The sequence below is a fragment of the Phyllostomus hastatus genome, unplaced genomic scaffold, assembly GCF_019186645.2.
Source record: "Phyllostomus hastatus isolate PE091 unplaced genomic scaffold, TTU_PhHast_1.1 phas_contig_159, whole genome shotgun sequence".
NCBI classification, from domain to species: Eukaryota; Metazoa; Chordata; class Mammalia; order Chiroptera; family Phyllostomidae; genus Phyllostomus; species Phyllostomus hastatus.
In genome coordinates this window covers 39,888,862-39,908,918 of record NW_025333640.1, presented here as the reverse complement: position 1 = coordinate 39,908,918, position 20,057 = coordinate 39,888,862, and the positions used below count along the sequence as shown (strand labels likewise).

Here is a 20,057-nt window from a genome sequence, read left to right as displayed (position 1 = left end):
GTTGTGACCGGTGGCGGTGGCGGAGAAAGGAGAGTCAGAAGGGACTGGCTGTTGCGACAGGAAGGTGTGCGGTGAAGGGATTCCCGTTGCCTGCAGACCGCAGGAGGGGCTCTTCTGGGGGGGACACAGTGGTTGCAACAGCTCAGGGCCCACTGAGTGTGCGGCTCAGAGCCGCGGTCTCGGGGACAACAGCGAGGGCCGCTGAGTGTGCGAGTCCGAAGCCCCGCAGGGGGACCTGGGCCGCGGTGCGGACCGGAGTCGTCTGCAGGGAAAGGACGGCTGGGAGGTGCACGAGGTCCCCGAGGGGGTCCCAGGGGAGCAGAGGCGCCCGGGGACCAGGGGCGAGGACCTCCGACAGGGCAGACGCTGCACCTGTGTGGTTCGTGTTCCCGCAGGTCCTGGGTCTTGCAGGCCAGCCGTTCGCTCAAGCTGCCCCGGCCTCGGTCTTGGTCGCAGCCTCTGCTTCGCTGCTCTGAGTCATCCATGAGCCCCACCTTCCGCTGTTCACTCGAGTGGCAATTCATGGTGTCGCGTGTGAAAATGAGTCCTTTGAGAGTAAAGCACGTTGATTATATATTTAATACTGAAGTGCATTAGGGATGAGTAGACATACGTTTTGATTTCTATCTGCTCACCTCCGAACACCTTACACTGGTTTTAGCTTCTTATTAGATTAAAGGCTTGAATTTAGCTCCCTGCGAGTGATGGACAAAATGAGGGGTAGAAGTGATTGTGAAAGAGAACATTAGGGAACCATGGTAATAAGATCATAAGGATAATAAAAACTTTTTTAAATTTTATTTTAGAGAGAGGAAGGGAGGGGGAGAGAGAGGGAGGAAACATCGATATGAGAGACATCAGTCGGTTGTCTCTCGCACACGCCCGATCAGGGATCAAGCCCACCACTTGGGCATGTGCCCTGACTGGGAATCGAACCTGCGACCTTTCAGTGTACGGGATGATGCTCCAGCCAACTAAGCCACACAGGCCCGGGTAAAACATAGTTTAGATAACTTTTGTTTTTCCTTTTTTTCTGTTAAACATGTTTCTCTTTTAAATATTAGGACTCAGTCACATGTGTTTTTAAGAAGCTCAACTGTGTAAAAAGCCATTAGACATAAGTTAGAAGCACTGATTTATGTTTAAAGAGTGGTATTTGCTTTATGGATTTATTTGGCTTCGCTGGCCTGCTGCATGTCGGCCTTTGTGGGCAGATCCTTGATTCCTGTGCAGGGAAGAACAGGGCCCTGCGGGCGAGAGCAGCAGGGACCTGGGGGTGGGGCGGTTCTGGCCGCCGGTGCGTGGCCCCGAGTCTGTGAGTCTGTACCTGCTGCGCCACGGCAGCCCCTCCCTCCGTGTGCCCCTCGGCCTGTGTCCACCTGTCTCCACCTGTCTCTACCTGTCTCCACCGTCCGCTTCTGGCTGGTCTGCCCTTCCAGCACCTCCTCCTGCCTCCTTTCTCCGGAGCCCTGAGTCTGGCCCCCGCTGCTGGACTCCAGGTTCTGGTTTTGTCCAGCACTCCCAGGGTGCTCCTGGGACCCGCTCTCTCCGGCTGGGTCTGAGCTGCTCTGGTTGGGCCTCCGCGCTGACCCCTCTGCAGAATGACCCCCATTCCAAATGCAAGGGGTGGAAAAAATCTTTTTTTGTGCCCACCTTGGGTTCTCTGTAAATCAGACAAAAGAGGGATCACGACAGAAAATCCAACAGAAGTCTCTCACGGAGTGCCTTGTGCGCACACAGGAGAGCACACGGCCATGAGTAACCCAGAGGTGCAGCGTGAACTTGGGCTTATACGTTGTCTTCACAAGAGAAGATGAAGTCTCTAGAGAAGTGACAAGACAAAGGAAAGGACTTTGAGCTCCCAAGGGCAGCACCTGGTGGGAGGGCAGACTCACGGGAAACGGGTGTCATCCGAGGGCTGGTCTCAGCAGGTGTGTTCCGCAGACCCCCCAGCGCTGCCTCTGGGCTGATGGGGCGAGAGCCGTATCCCGTGATCAGCTGCTGCCGCCCTTCCCGGATGGAGAATTTACGCCCTGTTGTTAGGCAAATGGGGGCGTGCGGAGCGCCGTCTTGTATCTGCTTCTTCTCAGCTGCTCTCAGGACAGCCCTGTGCCCAGTGGCCTGTCCGGGGCGGGGGGGGCGGCGTGCTCTGCTGCCCTTCCCCCAGCTTTTGGCCGGGGCCGCAGCGGTACTGCCATGGAACACGAGCCACGGCACCAGTTGTGTCTGGGGCCGCAGGGGGGTCAGTGAGAAGTGGGGGTGTGATCATACAGTTTCTACTCACAGGGGGCTTCTCGAGGTCACGACTCTTCCTCGTCCTGGAAAGACGCACCACGTGGGCTGTTTGGTGGTGTAACTCAGGTCTCTCTCCAGGGGCTGTGATGCCCAGTGGGTCTGGAACGGGCCTTGGGGTTTACACTTTTAGCCGGAATCCCAGGTCCTTGCTTCTCCAAACGCGGACCAGGAACCAGCGGGCAGCACTGGCGTCCTGGGGGAGCGCGTGAGAGGTGCTGCTTTCGGCCAGAAGCCGCTGTTCCACACAGTGTGGGGGGGTGCGCTCATGAATCACCTGTCGTGAAGCTGGCAAACACGTTGAAAGGGTCGTCAAGTAAATTCACTGAGGCTGAACTCAGCCTCTCACCACAACGCCAGCTGGTTCACCAATAAAGGTGGGCTCCTAGAGCACTCACCCAGTGGGGGGAGCCCGTACTACAAAGGGCCCGCCCTCCAGAAGACAATTCTGTTTTGGGGGTGCCCCCCTTGAACTGAGTGAAAAGGGCTAATAATTTCAACCCAGATTTGTGACCAGAAGCAGTAAGTCGTCCCTCGGTCCACTCTGGAAGGAAGGGCAGGGCCCGGAAGTCTGCGCACTGTGGCTGGCCCGCCGCCCTTAGCCCATCTCTTCTCAGAGCTGGCTGTGCTCGCCCGTGTGCGGGAGGCCACTGTCAGCCAGCTAACCCGCGTGTCTCCCGTGGGTGCTAGTTCAAGCCGTCGGCTTCCTGTTCACGGCGCACTGTGTGGTGAGAGTATCTGTGTTTCAGGCGTTCCGAACTCTTCTCGTGTCCTCCTGCCACACGAGGCGTGGCTGCCTTCTCGGTTGTGATGGTTTCCGTTGTATTTTCCCCAGAACTCAGATAAAGTGACCGTGATAGTTCTACTTAGACTTTCTGTGTAAACACCTGGATAGCCTTTATGGGGGGGGAGGTGCTTACAGTGTGACGCCCCGAGGTGAAATATGCTCACTGTGAGAAGGAGTGTGGCCCCGGCTGGTGTGGCTCCGTGGATGAGTGCCCGCCTGGGCACCGGTGCGGGCCGGGTCCCCAGTGGGGGATGCGAGAGAGGCAGCCGCACACAGGTGTTTCTCTCGCCCTCTCCCCCCTTCCTCCCCTTCCCTCTACAACTAAATAAACAAAAACCCTAAACAATGCTCTTGACTTTGTGAAGCCCCTGACAGGGTCCCGAGGGCCCCAGAGACCACGTTCCCGGGAGCAGTGAGTCTGACGACAAGTCCTTTGAAGCCCGAACAGACACGCGGCCGCAGTGCCGGGGGGGGGGGGGGGGGGACACCGGGAGGGCGAGCAGCTTACGCCGCTGAGCGCTGAAGGCACCAACCGGTGCGTGGCTCCCACGGGCCTGCGAGTCCAGGTTCCAGGGAAGAGCATGCGACACCGACAGCAGCGCTGGCTTTTGCCCCGGGGTCCAGTCCCTGCACGAAGGCCTTCCCCCGCCCCCTGGTGGCCGCGTATCCTCTTAGGGCTCGGAGAGGTTCCTGCGTGGCCGCAGCCCCAGCGCAGCTTCCCCGCAGATCCGGGGTTTCTCAGCGTGGAGGCGCCCATCCGGCACTGAGGTCACACTCGGAACCGGAGCCACGGCGGCGGCGTGCCGGCGCTCGCCAGCCAGTTCCCAGTGGGGCCATGGCAGCCACGCGGCGAAACCCCAGGCGTGTGCCGGAGAGCCGCGGGCTGCGCGGGACCCCGCCGCGCCTGGGCAGCGGGCGCTCCCGCTCCGGGCGGCAAAGGGAGGGGCTTCCTCTGTCCTTCTCCGGTGCGTTTGCTCGCCGCCTCGGAAGTACGGACACAGTCCGAGGGGTGTCCGCGTCCATGTTTTGGGGCCTCTGTCCGGGGGAGCGGGGAAGGTGCCCTGAAGAGGTGGCCGGTGGGCCCGCTGCGTCGCACTGGCAGGTCCGGGAGGAGGGCCCGCAGCTGCAGCAGGTGGAGGGCACGGGTGCACGGGCGGTGGGGAGGGGGGGGGGCAGGCCAGGCAACAGGGGCCCCGAGAAATGTGGGAGGACGGCATGGGTTCACCCAAGGGTGCTCCCCTTTTTTCTGTAGCGTAAAACACTGTGTTCATGAAATAAACAGACGGCATGGAGACGGACCCACAGGCACGGGGACAGACGGGCGGCTGCCAGAGTGCGGGGCTGAGGGCTGGGTGAGCAGGTGACGGGACTGAGGAGCACAGGCTGGCGGGTGCGGAGCAGTCACAGGGGTGCCGCGTGCCGCCCGGGGCAGAGTCGACAACGCAGTGACTGTGGGTGGTGCCCGGTGGTGCCAGACTTACTGGGGGGATCACCTTGTAAGGTGTGCGGTCGCCTGACCGCTGTGCTGCACGCCCGAAACTAGTGCAAAGTAGTACTGAATGTCACCTGCCACAGGAAAATAAAATAGCCCTGGCTGGTGTAGCTCGGTGGATTGAGCACGGTCTGCTAACCACACAATCACCAGTTCGATTCCCAGTCAGGGCACACGCCTGGGTTGCCGGCCAGGTCCTCAGTGGGGGCATGTGAGAAGCAACCGCACACTGATGTTTCTCTCCCTCTCTTTCTCCCTCCCTTCCCCTCTCTTTAAAAATAAATGAATAAAATATTTTTTTAAAAAAGAAAGAAAAATAAAATAAGATAAACTGTGACCAGAGAGGGAGAGACAGAGAGAGATGCACTGGAGCTCACGCAGCTGCCAAGGCCGCCCCCCCCTTAGCATTCCCCTCCCCCACCACGTCGTGGTCACCACAGTGCGGCCTCCAGGGGTCCGTTTCCGGGGAATGCTGTGACAAAGCGCCACAAGCTTGGTGGCTCACAGAGACAAGAATGCATCCCCTCACAGTTGTGGAGGGCAGAACCCCAAATCCAGGTGTCGGCAGCGTGGGCTCCTCCACAGGGGCCCCCCTTGCCTCTCCGAGGTTCCAGTGGCTGCGACGCCTTTGGCCCAGCCCAGGGCCGGCCCTGCCCCTGCCTTCACACGGCCTCCCCACCACGTGTCTGTGTGTCTGTGTGTTCTCGTGTGTCCCTGACCAGGACCCTCGCGGCCGGGCTTAGGGCCCGTCCTCGAATCCAGGACGAGCTCATCGCGGGGTCTGTGCTTCGGTTACGTCTACGAGGACCATGTTTTCAAGTAAGGTCACGGCCCCAGGTGCCAGGACCCCGCCCTAAACTTGCCACAGGTCAGGGCGTTTGTCTTTTGCTCACTGCCCTGTTCCAGGAGACCAGGAGGCCGCCTGCTTCGTGACAGGTGCTCGGCAGCTCCTTGCTGGGTGAGCGGAGGAGTGTCCGAGTGAGCAACGCGGCGGGGCTGCGGATGGAAGCCTCTCCCCGATCTCCCCGAGGCCCCCCCCCGGTTTCCGGGGCCCCTGGGCGTCGGTGCCGCACCCTGTTTGCTGCTGCAAAGGGCTTCTTTTCTGCGTCTGGCCGTGCGGGCACACCAGCCTGTGCCAACCGGGGACACGTTCTCCTCGCCTCTACGGAAGCGCCGAGGTCACGGGAGTCTGAGGAAGGCTGAGCGTGAGGACACAGCCGTGAGTGCGACACGCGGCCCCAGACTGGACCCCGGACGGGACCCCGGCGGCGGTGAAGGACGTTACAGGGCAGCGGGGAAAGTCTGCGTGTGCGACACACGGGCCAGCGAAGGGCGCTGTGTCCGAGTCCCGGGTGCGTCTCCTGGCTTTGGCCCTTGTGCCGTGGCCACGCGGAAGACGCCCTTGTTTTCAGGAAATGCACATCAACACGTGTGTGTATACGTGTGATGTCACGCACACACACAGGGGGAATGAGTGACGACATAAGCAGTCGACCGGCCTGAGCGGAGGGTATTTGGGGAAAACGTGAGGTTCATCGTATTCTACTCTTCCACCGGACAGTAAGAACAGGTTCCATCCCGCCCTGCCCGGGGTGGCCCCGTGGGCTGGGCGTCGTCCCCCACACGGACAGGTGGCCGGCTCGGTGCCACCCAGGGCACACGCCTGGGTCGCAGGCCAGGTGCCCAGTTGGGGGCGCGTGAGAGGCAACGGATCGATGTTTCTCTCCCCCTCTTTCTCCCTCCCGTCCCCTCTCTCTGAAAACAAAACAAAATCTTTTTAAAAAAGGATAGAGTTTGTCCCTTTACAGAGGCAGTTCTGAGCTTGTGTGAGTCAGAGACTGGGTAAGCCATGGCTCTCCTGGCCCCGAGTGCCCCTCCTGTGTGTGGAAGTGGGCGCAGCAACCACCGACGGGGGGTGGGGGGCGTGCGGAGACTCCGCGGCACCTGACCAGGCAGTTTGAAGGCCGTTCATGTCCTGAAACTTCACTTCCATCTGCAGTTTCCCCACCAAACTGGCCTGCCAGAAGGCGAGCCCGTGTTCACAGGGCCCAGCAGCCGGTTAGCGAGACATCCGCCAAGGTCTCATTCATTTCACACTCTCCCGGGGCGCCCTGCCTGGAGGGTGGGCGGTCTGGTGCCCCGCGCAGGGGGGCCCTGCGTGACGGCTCACGGCGCTGCCCAGCCAGGGCGCTTCCCGCCGGCCCTGCATGCCTGCGTCCCGTCCAGGGCGAGGCCACTTGCGTGGTGGGTGCAGGTCTGCGGTGTCGAAGCGAAGGGAACAGTGTCCGTTTTTATTTCCACAGCTTCGCTTCTTTCACGTCCTGGCTGTGTTCTGAGGGAGAGCTCCGAAAAGAACAGGCAGAAAACAGCATCACAGCACCAACCACGGAAGTTAAAAGCTTGGGAACGACCTTTCCCGTGCAGTAGGTGATGCAAACCCTTTACCACTGTCCTCAGTGTTACTTTCTAGAAACCGAACGCCCCCGAGCACAGCCAAAGGATGCGGAGAAGGGAGGTTTTAATGAAATGTAACTGGATGTCTCCTGGAACACAGACATTTTCAAATGCAATTGGGAAAAAAACCCAGGTGAAACTTTTATGTGATTTTTTTCAGCTCTAACATGTAATGTTTAATAAAGCAATTAAAATCTGTTTTTTCCAACCTTGTCATGTGATTTTATTCTGATCACCCTTAATCCTCGCCTTTTTTGAAAATTAAAGAGTTAAACATTTTCCATGTGCTATTAATGGAAGACAAAGTTATAAACCAGCTGCTGGCTAGTCCCGCCTGAGGGAGGTGACAGCCTGACCAGGAGGGGGCAGGGAGCCGCTCCGACCTCACGCCCCACCCTCGGGTGGGGGAACCGTGCCTCTCACTGGCCGAATGGGGTGAGAGGGCCTTGAACTTGGCCTCCCAGGGCGTGGAAGAGACTGAAAGGGTGAAATGAGGATCCAGAGAAGATTTGGAAAATACTCAGAAATGGAGATGTCATCCCAATATGTTCAATTCATAAAAAAATATAAGAAGAGCATGAACTGGTCGACTGAAAGAAGGACATTGAGGAAGTGAGTGCCTCTGTCGGCCGTGTGCCCTGGCCGGGCCGGCCAGGCTGCCGGCGGCTCTGCACCGCGGAGCTCTGCCTGTTCCAGGACGTGGTGTAACGGGAAACACCCGCCCGCCGTCAGCCCACTTCGTATGGACGGGCCGGAGGGCACTTGGTGTTGCTGGCCACACCCAGCACGCAGGTAGGAAGTGGACGCGCTGTGGTGGACAGTGGAAAGAACCACTGACCTTCTGTCCTTGGGATGTAAAAATCAGTAACGAAAACTCAGAATGTGCTGGACCTTTCTGGTTAAAAAATTACAGGCTGGTGAGGCCTTGTCAAAACACGCCGGCCCGTAAATTACCGGTTACGGCGGAGCCACAAGTGAAGTCGCACTCCGCTCGCCCAGAGCGGGCCTGACTGTGCCCCCTCCCTCCCACCCCCTTCCCCACACCGGGGCTGCGGGCCGGGCGGCTCCGTGGCCGGCCCCCCCTCCAGCCTCCGAGGGCAGGAAGCCCCCCCTGACTGCCTTTCTGCAGGAGGGGCCTCCGTCTCGGAGACGCCTCTGGGACGCGCCGCGGCACAGGTTCCGCCGGGAGGCCCTTCCAAACGGCTTCGGAGCGGGTTCGCGCCCGGTGCTCCCGCTGAGCTCGTGTTCGCGTGTTTCCTCTCCCGAGTGACCCAGCGCTGCTTCGGGCGTCCAGCGTCCTGGGAGGTGTTTCCGCCCCAGGGTCTCCGCGGGCCGCAGAGCTCCCGGGAGACGCGTGCAGGAAGCCGCGGTGCGTGGGGCGCGGAGCAGAGCGCAGCCCCGCCCCTCGCGGCCAGGCCGCCCGCACGGCCGCGGCCACGCGCTCACCGTCCGCGCGTCTCGCGCACGGCTGCAGGGTCGCACCTGCGGACGGACGACTTCGGCTGCCTCGGCGCCTGCGGCTGTGGTGAGTACAGGTGCGTTTCGGAAGTTGGACCATTGTATGCACATCAGTTTCTAGGATATTAGTTTGTGAGCACGTGTTTGTCTGAGGCTCCCCCTGCACCTTTCTCTGCCTGTGTACGTGCCTGCTCCACCTCTCACCCGGCGCGGTCGGGGCTCCAGGCCACCGCGCTGGTCTCTGTCCCATGACTCTGTCTGGTCCAGTGTCTGCGCGACACATGGTTTCCCAACGGCTTCCCGACTCGCCCCTTGTTTCCGGTGTGTCTGAGTTCCACGAAGACAGGGATTGTTGTTGTTATTATTGTTATTTTAGCATTGTTCTCTTCCTATCTGTCATAAGCATCAGGCCGACTCTCTTACAGAGTCGGCTCTTAGTGCTGGTTTAATGCACTACATGTGTATTATTGATTCTCCAAGTAGAGTTTACGTTCTCAAGAGGAACAATCACCTGTGTTTGAAGAAACACTCAGCAGTACCATCGTATCCTTCAGTTCTGGTTTTACGACACGCTGTCACTGCAGGAGGGGTGGAATGCTAGATAAGAAGCAGGACTTGCCATTCCTGTAACTCAGTAACAGAATGTTACCCGGGAGGGAACTGATATCCAGAGGAATTAATCAACTTATCTGCGGCCGCAGAGCTTGCCAGTGGCAGGAACAGCGTTTTAGAGAGGGAGGCGCTGTTCCGAGGTGCACCTGAACGGGTCTGAGGGTGGACCCGGCTGCGTTCTGGGTTGGCCACTCAGCGTCGCTATGCAGGCGAGGCAGCGCCTTCTCCCGTCTTCCGTCTCCACGCCCGTCATCCGAAGAGGGTGCTCAGGAGGGGCGGTGAGGGCAGGAGACTGTCCTTGTGAGGATCCAAGGAGCTGGCGCACGAGGACACGTCACACAGCCGTCCAGAGCCGCACGGTGCCCGCGGTGCCTCCTTAGTCTCCTGACCTTGCATCGGACTCGCGACGCTGCCCCTGGCCCTGGGGACGCTGGCTAAGTCTCTGAACGCCTGTTTGTTCTGAGACAGATGGGCGTGAACAGTCTGTCTTGTTTTTAGGAGGATCTTTACTGTGAAGCTACTGAGCGTTCCTCGCAAGCACCTAATACGGTGACAACGACCAGTTCGGTTTGCATCTGTCAGTAGCTTCTGTCCGTTCCGTCCATTTAACATTCTAGCCTCCAGGTTGTTAAACAGCGCAGGCGGTCTGGGTTCTGAACCGCAGATCACAGGTATGAACGCCCGCCTGCGTGTGAGATCGCCGTGGGCGCCCGTTTCCCGGCGACGGGTGTTCAGACGAGCGCTGAGATGCGGAGCGTCCTCGGGCTGTCACTCCGCCGTCTGCAACGCTGCTGACACGTGACCGTCATGCTCCGCGAACTCCTCTCCGCCCTCTGACCTCCGGGGCCCGGGAGCCTGGGCCGACGCGGCGCCTGGGTAGGGCCCAGGTGCGGAGTCAGCTCGCTGTGGCTCCGTGGCGGGCGCGGCGGTGGGCGGCATCAGAAAGGGCGGCGTGGCCTGTGGGCCACGAGTGTGGCCCAGGGCTGAGTCGTGGATGCGTCGGGTTAGTCTCCGCTCTTCCCCAGGCCTCCCCACCCCCTGTCCGTCCGCACTTTCCGTTCAGGCGCCCTCTCTGCAGACACGTCCCGGCTGGGTCCCCAGCACCGGGCTGGCGGCCATGAGCTTGGGGTAGCCGTGTCGTCCTCGTCCCTGTAAAAGGCAGAAGCAGCGGCTCTGTGTCTTCAGGGGAGGGCCGCCCCCAGTGCTGGGCTCGCCCCCGCTTCTCGGGGAGTGGGTGTCCGTTCAGGTTCCGTCTGCAGACACGCGGCCGCTTTGCCGTCCCGGCCAAGGCAGACTGGAGGGGCCAACAGTTCCCAATCTCCCCACACTTTGCTCCTCAGGGTGTCGGGGACTGCTTTTTAGTTAATGTGTCTGGTTTTAGGAAACTCTGTAAAATCTGCTCCCTTTTAACTCACTCTTTGGTTTCAAGTCTTTGCTCCCCAGGCAAAACTGGAGTCTCATCTTCCTTCCACCCGACGAACTCCACGCACTTGGAGGCGGCTGCAGCGGTCCGCGAGGCTTCTTGTCTGCCGCGGAGACGTGACCTTGTCGCCTCTCCTTAGCGGTGCGACCGGCAGCTCCTTACCTGGCCTGGTGCCTCCTTCCGGAGTTTTCCTCCGTGTTTTCCAGCCGCACGGCGGCCGTGGACACCCCCACGAAGCCCCGCCCTGCCATCGCACAGGCCAGGCCGGTGGCGTCTCCCCTCCCCTCTGCCGACTCCCTGGGGGTCCTCACCTCTCTCTCTCTGCCCCCTCGCTCCCCTTCCTCGCTCAGTGCTCTTCCGTTCCCTGTTTGTCGTTCTCGCAGGACCCACTGCATTCACCTACGTGTTCTGCACTCGCTGTCAATTGTCAACTTTGCTTTCCTAAAAACAACTTATACCTTGTTGACTAAGTAAACGAATTCCAAAACCTATGGACATAGTCAGAGTTTTAAAGGGAGACGTTGAAGTTCTCATTCCCCCTGCCGACGTCCTGTCCCGCGCCCTGCAGATGAGCCGTGCGAGTAGTTTCTGGTGTGACCTTCCAGCACCTTCCACGGAAATCAGGCAGACGCGTGTCACGTCCGGGTTTCCAATCAGAGTCTCTGGCCGCGAGGATAACTGACACTCATTCCCGTGCCTGCCCCTCTCTCCCTCCTGGAGCTCTCGTCGCCCGAGACCTCTGCGCCCCGGGCGGGCGGCTGAGTGTGGGTCAAGGGGGCGGGCGTCTGGGCTGGCCACGGCCCTCTTCCCGTGCTGGCACCTGCCCCTCCGTTCTTGCTGACTCTTCGGCTGGCCGTGTGGCCCCACCTGGTCCTTTCTTCTCGTCAGATGTTTGCCTCGCCCTTGGGCTTTGGCTGTGGACAGCAGATGGACTTCTTTATGCTGCAGATTTTCTGCATCGTCCTCTCCTGAAGACACAGAACCTACTAGCTGCCGCCTCACTGGGCCTAAGTGTTGAAGGGTAACAGGTATAAGAAAACTGTTAAATGTAACATCCTAATGACTATATAAATGTGTTCACTGGATATCTGATAGGAATCTTTGTGTTTTCTCAACATTCGGACTGAGGCCTCAGAGACGAGGACAGGCCCGAAGCACATGCGCGTCCTCAGCAGAGCCCGACGCCCAGAGCCCGGCGGCCGAGCGGCCGGAGGGCCCGGGGCCTCCCTCCCTCCCTCCGCCGTGGGGTCTGTGCGAGCAGAAACGGAGAAACCTGAGAAAACCCGTTGAAGACAGGGAGTTTGCAGGAGTCGAGAGTGCTTTGGCTGCTCTTTGTAAGGAGCATTTATTCTCCGGCTTCTTTCAAGGTATTCTCTTTATCCCTTTCTTTTCTTGGAATGTGAGGGACCGGGGGTAACTGAACGCCTAGTGTTCATCCTGCTGGGTGCTCTCGGCAGCTCCTGGGTGTCGGGCCAGGGCACATCTCTGGTTTGGGGATGTCTTCAGCCCCTGTTACTTCAAACATTTCTTCCGTTTCCTTTCCTTCTTTGCGTAGCATTGCGGTTTCACATGCGTCACAGCTTTTGTAATTGTCGCACATACTGTTCCGGGTTTTCCTCATTAGATTGTTGTTTGCTTGCTTCTGTCCTTGGGGCGTTTCTGTCGAGGTGACGGTGAGCCCACCGCTCCTCTCACCACCAGGCCCCCCGTGAGCCCGCCTGGGGAAGGGCAGAGGTGCCCTTTGCTGCTTCTGCCGTCGTCTGAGTCCTGGCGTTTTCTCGAGGTTTCCTCACTCTGCTTCTCTTGACCATCTGTTCTTGTCTGCTCTTTGTAGCGCCCTTGTGAGACACTGGACGTCGTTACTTTAAACTCCGCCTCTGCGAGTTCCCAGACCTGCGCCGTGTCAGGGCCGGAGGCCGGGGCTCTCTTCAGCTGCAGGGTCTCGCACTCCACCGCCCAGCTGGCCTCTCGGTTGTCGCTTTGTTAATGTTACTTCTGTTTTACTTCGCGGGGGCGGGGGGAGTGTTTCCTTCTGCGATTTGTATTGTTCTGGTTCTAGACTATCTGAATTCTCTGTTTTTTTCTACTTGGATTACCTTCGTCCCATCCCCATTTTTTCCATTTTATTGTGCTTTCATAGGTAAGCCTTAATTTTGTCATCCAAATAGTCTATTAAATTTTAGTAGTTATAATTGGAAATTTTAAAAACTGGCTTTTTTTGTTTCCTAGTTGGCCCTTTTTCATAATAACGTGTTTGGTTTTTTCATATAATAATATATTTTCTAACTTCTTCTATGCTTTTTGAAAGGAATTGTGTTTGACTTCTATTCTGTCCTGTAAATATTGTATACATACCCTTTAGGGTGATGGGTTCTGGGCTTTTGCGTATCTGTGTATTTATTTACTGAAGTGTAATTGGCACACGCCATCCCATGAGTTTTGTGCAGGCGGCACAGTGAGTCGGTGTTTGCGTGAACTGCTGCACGTTCGCCGCCTGCGGGGTGAGTGTCGCCATGTGGTCCCTCGCCGCGGGGGCCGCCCCAGAGCCCGCGGCGGCTGCGGTGACCCGTGCGGTGCTGCGTCCCCGGCTCTCCTCCCGCGGCCTCAGTCCTGACTTGCGGTGCCGCACACACAGGAAACACACTTAAGCTGGTGGGACCTGGGCCCTCCTGGAACGCGTGTGCGAGCTCCCGTGGGAAACGAGGTTTGGCCCTGCCGGTCGCCATGGCAACAGACGGATCCAAACTGCGTGCCCCCTCTGAGTCATCATCGCGGCCTTCTTTCCTTCCACCCTCGTTTTCTCGTCTCTTCTTGTCTTTGCCTCTGTGTTTGGCTTCTGTTGTGGCCTCTTTTTGGCTGTCCCTCTGTTTCCAAGGTGCGAGCTGTGCGCGCAGGGACTGGGGGCGGGGAAGGGGGGAGAAGCGGCGCGCCTGACCGGGGCAGCTGCTGCCGGTGACGGCGGCGAGCTCTGTCCCGGACTCGGCGCCTGCGCGCGCCGTGTCTCCCAGGCCACCTGCGCCCGCACCGGACCCCAGGGCGCTGCCGCACCGCCGGGTCACGTTCGTTTAGTTCTCTTCGTACGTGACTCTCGCTTCCACCGCAGCTGTGGCCACGCCCCTCCCCTCTCCTCTCCCACCGCGCGCGCCCGGGGACACCGAGGTGGCCGCCACCAGTGGTCTCTCCTTCGTCCCTGTCCCACGACTCCGTGTGGGTGGGGCCGCGCGTGTGCAGGACTCACTGAGCGGCTGCGTCGTCCTGCACTTGGGTCACTTGCTTTTTTGTGGGCGGTGGTTAACTGCTTTTATTTTTATTTTTAAATTTTATTTTCAGTCGCAGTCGACAGGAGCATTGCCCTGTGCGGGCTCCAGGCGAGCGAGCAGCAGAGTGGTCAGACCGTCGCGGACTGCGCGGTGGGGCAGCCCCACCCCCTGCAGGGGCCCCGGGGGCTGCGCCTCTGGGTCGGGCACACGCCCTGCACAGCGTATGGTTTGGGATTCAACGCTTTCTAGTTCTATTAGCGTTTTCTTTTCTACCTTTTGTTTTTTGTTATGCTGTAGGCCCAGGTAGTCCAGTGTAATAACAACATCTTTATCATGACATACTTTGGAAAGAGACTGAAAGGGATATTTTAGATTGTTCTCCCTTTCAGAGTAGTTACGATAAACCAGAAGTCGGCTTCCTTCTTGCTCACACGACCCTTAACTCTCTGCGGCCAGCGGGACTCAGTCCCAACAGCGCAGAGAGGATGCACTGAACCGGGCTCAGCGGATGACGATCTAGTTTGGGCTCCAGTGGAGAATGCAAATGGCAGCTGAGACTGCGGTGGTCTGCTAGACGTGGGGCAGACCTGGCCGCCCCCTGCGTGGCCCGCCTGACGACGCCTCCCACTGGGGACTCCCTGAGAACCGTGACGGGGCTCAGCCTCTGCCCTGAACGGCCTTCCTGCCGGAGCTCCCCTGAGTGCCCCAGAGACTGGACAGCTCGTTAATGAAACAGCTTTTCCAGGGCGGTGGGGAGGAAGTGAGAGCATTATGGGTATTAGGCTGGAGTGAAACAAGTAATATTTGGACATAAATGGAAATGTCAGGGTCCTGGCACGGTGCGCTTTGCATATTTATGACTTCGGTTATTTATACCCTGCTTTGTTTTAAGAAGGATCGCAGACCACTTACAAAAATACACAGAATAAGAACGTGGGCAGATTGTGGTGAAGGGAAAATGTGACGGAAAGCAGATGAGGTGAGAGAGGTGAGAGAATTCGGCAGATCCTCGCTGCCAGCCTCTGTCTGCGTGCCAGCAGTGGGCTCGGAGCTCTTCAAAGCCGGTGTGACAGGGAAACGCCGTCAGGAGCCAGAGTCGCAAACTCATTAAGAAACGAACTCGGCCGCGGCCCGGGGGACCTGTGTTACATTGTTCCTGGTGCAGGGACGCCAGGCCGCACGCAGTGTGACGACTTGGGTCCCGGACGACGCTCATGACCTAAATCAGACAACGACTCTCGCAGAGACATTTCTTTGTGACTTCCCTTCATAAAGGTCATGGCATCACACCAAAGAATAACTCGTTTAGCATGTGCTCCAGCAGAAGCTGGAGCGGGAGAGCTCAGGGGCAGGATCCCGCCGGCTTGCAGGATCTGAGTGTTCAAAGAAACGCGTTCGTGGCAAAAATTACATTTTTTAAATTTTAGTAATTCTTCTAAATTTATTTTTTGAGATTTTATTTATTTATTTTTAAAGAGGGAAGAGAGGGAGAGAGAGAGAGAGAAACATCAGTGTGCGGTTGCTGGGGGCCATGGCCTGCAACCCAGGCATGTGCTCTGACTGGGAATTGAACCTGCGATGCTTTGGCTTGCAGCCCGCGCTCGATCCACTGAGCTATGCCAGCCAGAAATTCTTCTAAATTTAAATATGATTCCATGTATGTGAAAATTCAAGTAATAGGAATAAATAAAGTAAAAATGCAAAACCCACTTCTCCTCTTTGGGAGTACTCCTGTTAACAGTTTGGGTGTTTTCTGTGTGTGCACAAATGTATCAGTGTGTGTGTGTGGGTGTCACACACGCACAGCACAGAACCGGAGCCATCCTTGTTCGCTCACACGCTTTGGCGAAGGGCCCGGCTGCCGGTCCGTGCGCACTCAGGGACAGGCCTTGTTTGGGGACAGTGGTCTGTCTGCGTGGTGCCAGGAGCAGAGAGCCCGGGCCTCTGCCGGTCTCTGCTCAGCAGTGCTGCAGGGAGCAGCCGGCAGGCGGGGCTCTGGCCCCTGCCCCCCTGCCCCCCCTGCCCCCCAGGCCCTCCAGCCAGACAGCGGGCGTCCCGGACCACCACCGTCTGGGCCAGAGCACCGTGAGTGAAAACTCAAGTCGAAGAGGGCGAAAGCTCCGGTCCTCGGCTGCTGCACGTGCCTCGGGGCCAGAGACAGCCGGGGCCAGAGACCCGCCATCACACGAGAGTCTGCAAACTCAGCAAAAGCGAGCAGACTTAGTAGAAATGCCAGTTCAGGGAATTAGAATAAGTATCACCTATGTCCTAAGAGCTGTAAGCAAAGCTATCACAACTAAGGAATGTAATTACAGATTTATAAAACAGGAATAGATTGTAACGATAATGTATGTCAATTATATCTCGATGAAATATAATAGTAAATAGGGCCATGTTTCCTTGTCTCCTCACTTTGGCAGCCTCCCTGTGTCTGTTTCTATATATTGTGTAGAGCTGCTTTGACTCCGTGTCTTGGTAGAGTGGCCTAATGCAGTAGGTGTCCTGTAGGGTCCAGTGGCACAGCCTCCCCTGTCACCCAGGCTGGGTACTCAAGGTGTGTCCTTCATGTGGGCTGAGCACACCCCCTCTTGTAGTTGAGCCTTGGTTGCTGTTGGCAGATCGATGGGAGGGATTCACCCAGGCCAGTCAGCTGCCAGGACTGGCTGTGACCACCCACCTCCACCCTCTGTGGAGGGTCAGCTGTGCAGGGGCAGGGTGGCGGTGCTCCGATGTGGTCTGTAGCTGTCCACTGGGTGTGCAGGCTCTGGGGTTTCCCAGGTGATTCAGGCCAAGCTCAGCCCCCACCTGTGTTCTGCCCGCGGCCACCCTGCGTGAGCTGTAGAGCAATCAGAGATGGCTGCTACTTGCACTGGGCTTGGCGATTCCCAGGCGAAGTCTAGCCATGCATCTGGGCTGCCACTAGTGCCGGGCCTGGGGCAACTTAGCAAGACGTACAGGGGCAGGAGACCTCCTGGGCCAGCTGTTGCTTGTGTGGTGAGATTTAGGGAGTTGTGAAGTAGGAGCCAAGACCAGCCAATCATTTGGAAAAGTCACAGTGAACAGTTTGGGTGGGCCTGTACGTTGCGCGTGGCAAAGTCCCAGGGGGTCTCCAGGGTGGGGCAAACGGTGTGGGCCAGACTGGTGGAGTCTCAGATGCAGCACCCTCCCGCAGGCTTTGTGGCTCTGGGGACAGGAGAGGGCTCAGAAAGGGGACTATGGCTTCTGCCCACCATTCTGTCTGGGAGGAAGCTCTCCCCAGCTACTGCCTGGACTCCAAACACCTGCGTTTGCCACGCATGCCTTTTAAGCTGCACCCCCCCCCCCCGGCGCTGGGGCCCCGTGGGAGTGGGCCTGCGTGAGTCCGTGTGCGGGGCTGCTCCCCCCCCGGCACTGGGGCCCCGTGGGAGTGGGCCTGCGTGAGTCCGTGTGCGGGGCTCTTCCCCCCCCCCCGGCGCTGGGGCCCCGTGGGAGTGGGCCTGCGTGAGTCCGTGTGCGGGGCTGCTCCCCCCCCCCGGCGCTGGGGCCCAGTGGGAGTGGGCCTGCGTGAGTCCGTGTGTGGGTTCCTCAAGGGGAGCTGCTTGGGACTCCAGCAGTTTCTTCCACTGACTGTGATCCCCACTGGTTTGCGCAGCCAGAAGTTATGGGTTCTTACCCTCCTGGCACTGGAACTCCGGGCGGGGGTGGGGGGGCTGTTGTGGGGCTGGGACCCCTTGCTCCCAAGATATCCCTCCTGCATTTGTGTCCACTATACTTGGAAAGAACAGATCAAAACTCCAGAAAAAGAACTAAACAAAAGGGAGCTAAGCAATCTATCTGATGCAGAGCTCAAAACACTGGTTATCAGGATGCTCAGGGAACTTAGTGAGGGCCTCAGCAGCATGAAAAAGATCCAGTCAGAAACGAAGGATACACTAACTGAAATAAAGAACAATTCACCGGGAAGCAACAGGAGAGTGAATGAAACTAAGAGTCGAATCAAAATGATTTGGAACATAAGGAAGCAAAAACAAGCAATCAGAACAGGAAGAAGAAAAATAAAAGGACCCCCCAGAATGAGGCCAGTGTCAGCAGCCTCTGGGACAACTTCGACCGTTCTAGCATCCGCATCACAAGGCTGCCAGGAGGAGGGGAGAAAGAACAGGGAATTGGAGATCTACCTGAAGAAAATAATGAAAGAAAACTTCCCTGATTTGGTGAAGGAAACGGACATGCAAGTCCAGGAAGCAGCGAGTCCCAAACGAGATGGACGCAAAGAGGCCCCTCCAAGATACAACAAAATTAAAACGCCGAAGTTTAAAGAGAAAGAGAGAATCTTAAGAGAAGCAAGAGAAAAGAAGTTAGTTACCCACAGGGGAGTTCCCACAAGACTGTCAGCTGATTTCTCAAAAGAAACTTTGTGGGCTGGAAGGGGCTGGGAAGAAATATGCAAAGTCATGAAAAGCAGGGGCCTACAGCCAGGATTGCTCTACCCAGAAAAGCTATCATTTAGAATCCAAGGGGCAGATAAGGAGTTTCCCAGACAAGAAAAAACTAAAGGAGTTCATCATCACCAAACCATTATTATACGAAATGTTAAAGGGACTTGTTTAAGAAAAATAAGAAGATCAAAACTATGAACAATAAAATGGCAAAAAAATACGTGTGGAGCAATAATTGAATGCAAAACAAACTGAGCGGACAAGAAGGACAGGACAGCATCACGAACACAGAGAGTGTTTCGGTCAGTGGCCGCCAGGAGGGGGGGTGGCGTGGGGGGTGGGCGAAGAGGTGGGGGGTGGGCGAAGAGGTGGGGGGTGGGTGAAGAGGTGGGGGGATGGGGAAGTAGAGGCAGGTGGTCACAGAACGGCCGTGGGGATGCACAGTGCAGCGTAGGAAACGGAGCAGCCAAAGAACTTCTACACATGAGCCATGGGCGTGAACAATGGTGGGGGGAGTGCCTGAGGGAGTGGGGGCTGCTGGGTGGAGGGGGCTAAAGGGGAAAAACTGGGACAACTGTAATAGCATAATGAATAAAATAGAATTATAATGATAGTAGTGACAAAACATAAGAAACATGGCATAACTATTAAATTAGCATCAGACTCCATTTCCAGGACGACAGAAGAACAGCTGGAGAGAAACTAATGAGCCGCAAATGCAAGAAACGACACACAGCGGCACTCAGCACACAGGGGCGAGGGAGGGAGAGTGCCGAAGCCGACACGGGGTGATAGATAGCACTGAACGTCCCGGCCCGTCAGAGCCGGCGCCCGAGAGAGTGGAGAGGCTCTCAGGGAAAAGAAAGCAGAGGGTTTGCAGACATGGAGACACAGCCCCTCAGACAAAGGGACCCCCGGCCTGAGAGGGCGTTTGCAGACGCACGCACGCTCTGCCACGTGCCGGAAGGGGTCAGAGCAGGGGGACGAACGGTCCTGGCAGCGCACCTGCAGAAAACCGGCCGTTTGTGTAGGAAGGGGGCTCGGATCGATTCGAACCTCCTTCGCAGCAGCACCGGGTCAGAGAGGGTGGCAGAATTAAAGGTGCAGGATGGAGACTGGCAAAGAGAAATTAAAGGTAAAAATAAATAGATATCAAATTCTAAAGGTAAAATATTTTTAAAGAAAAAGAGCAGGAACATAAAGGTTAAACAGGTAAACTAAACAGTTTTTCACAGGTTACTAAAGTAATGTTAGAAATATAATACTGTCCCTGGCTGGTGTGGCTCAGTGGATTGAGTGCCGGCCTGCAAACCCAAGGGTCGCCAGTTCGATTCCCAGTCAGGGCACATGCCTGGGTTGCGGGCCAGGTCCCCAGTAGGGGGTGTGTGTGAGAGAGGCAACCACACATTGATGTTTCTCTCCCTCTCTTTCTCCCTCCCTTCCCATCTCTAAAAATAAATAAATAAAATCATAAGAAAAAGAGAAATATAATAATGATTACAATGTAAGTCAAAAGGAAGTCACACATAAATATCAGTCAAACTCTCTGGAGTTACATGTGAGCCAATACCAGTGAGTTCTTTTCTGGGTGGAGAGCACCTTCCACCAGGAAAGGAGAGGGCAGAGGAGAGGAGCACACAGGTGGACAGACAGACAGGTGAGGATGTAGATAAGGAACGTGGGGCTTCACAAAATTTACAGGTGACCGTCCAGTTCGCTCTCCGTGGGGCCAGACCCAGGAGGCCCGCCTGCAGCATGCCCCCCGCCCCTGGCCTTCCCGGGGAGCCCGCGGGCCGCACACGCAGGCCCCCTCTGGTCTGCACTGGCAACCTCAGGGGTGCTGTCTTCGCGCTTCAGACGG

General features: G+C 57.4%; 1 protein-coding gene across 1 annotated transcript in view; it reads left to right on the top strand.

Moving 5' to 3' along the window:
• Positions 1–3,914: 3,914 nt before the first annotated feature.
• Positions 3,915–20,057, top strand: part of LOC123813669 — a 69,535-nt gene continuing 53,392 nt past the window's right edge. The window contains exons 1-4 of the mRNA XM_045830806.1: positions 3,915–4,224; positions 5,478–5,529; positions 5,664–5,790; positions 8,025–8,560. Coding sequence (XP_045686762.1) covers positions 3,915–4,224; positions 5,478–5,529; positions 5,664–5,790; positions 8,025–8,560 — 1,025 coding nt within the window. The remainder of the gene's footprint in view (positions 4,225–5,477; positions 5,530–5,663; positions 5,791–8,024; positions 8,561–20,057) is intronic.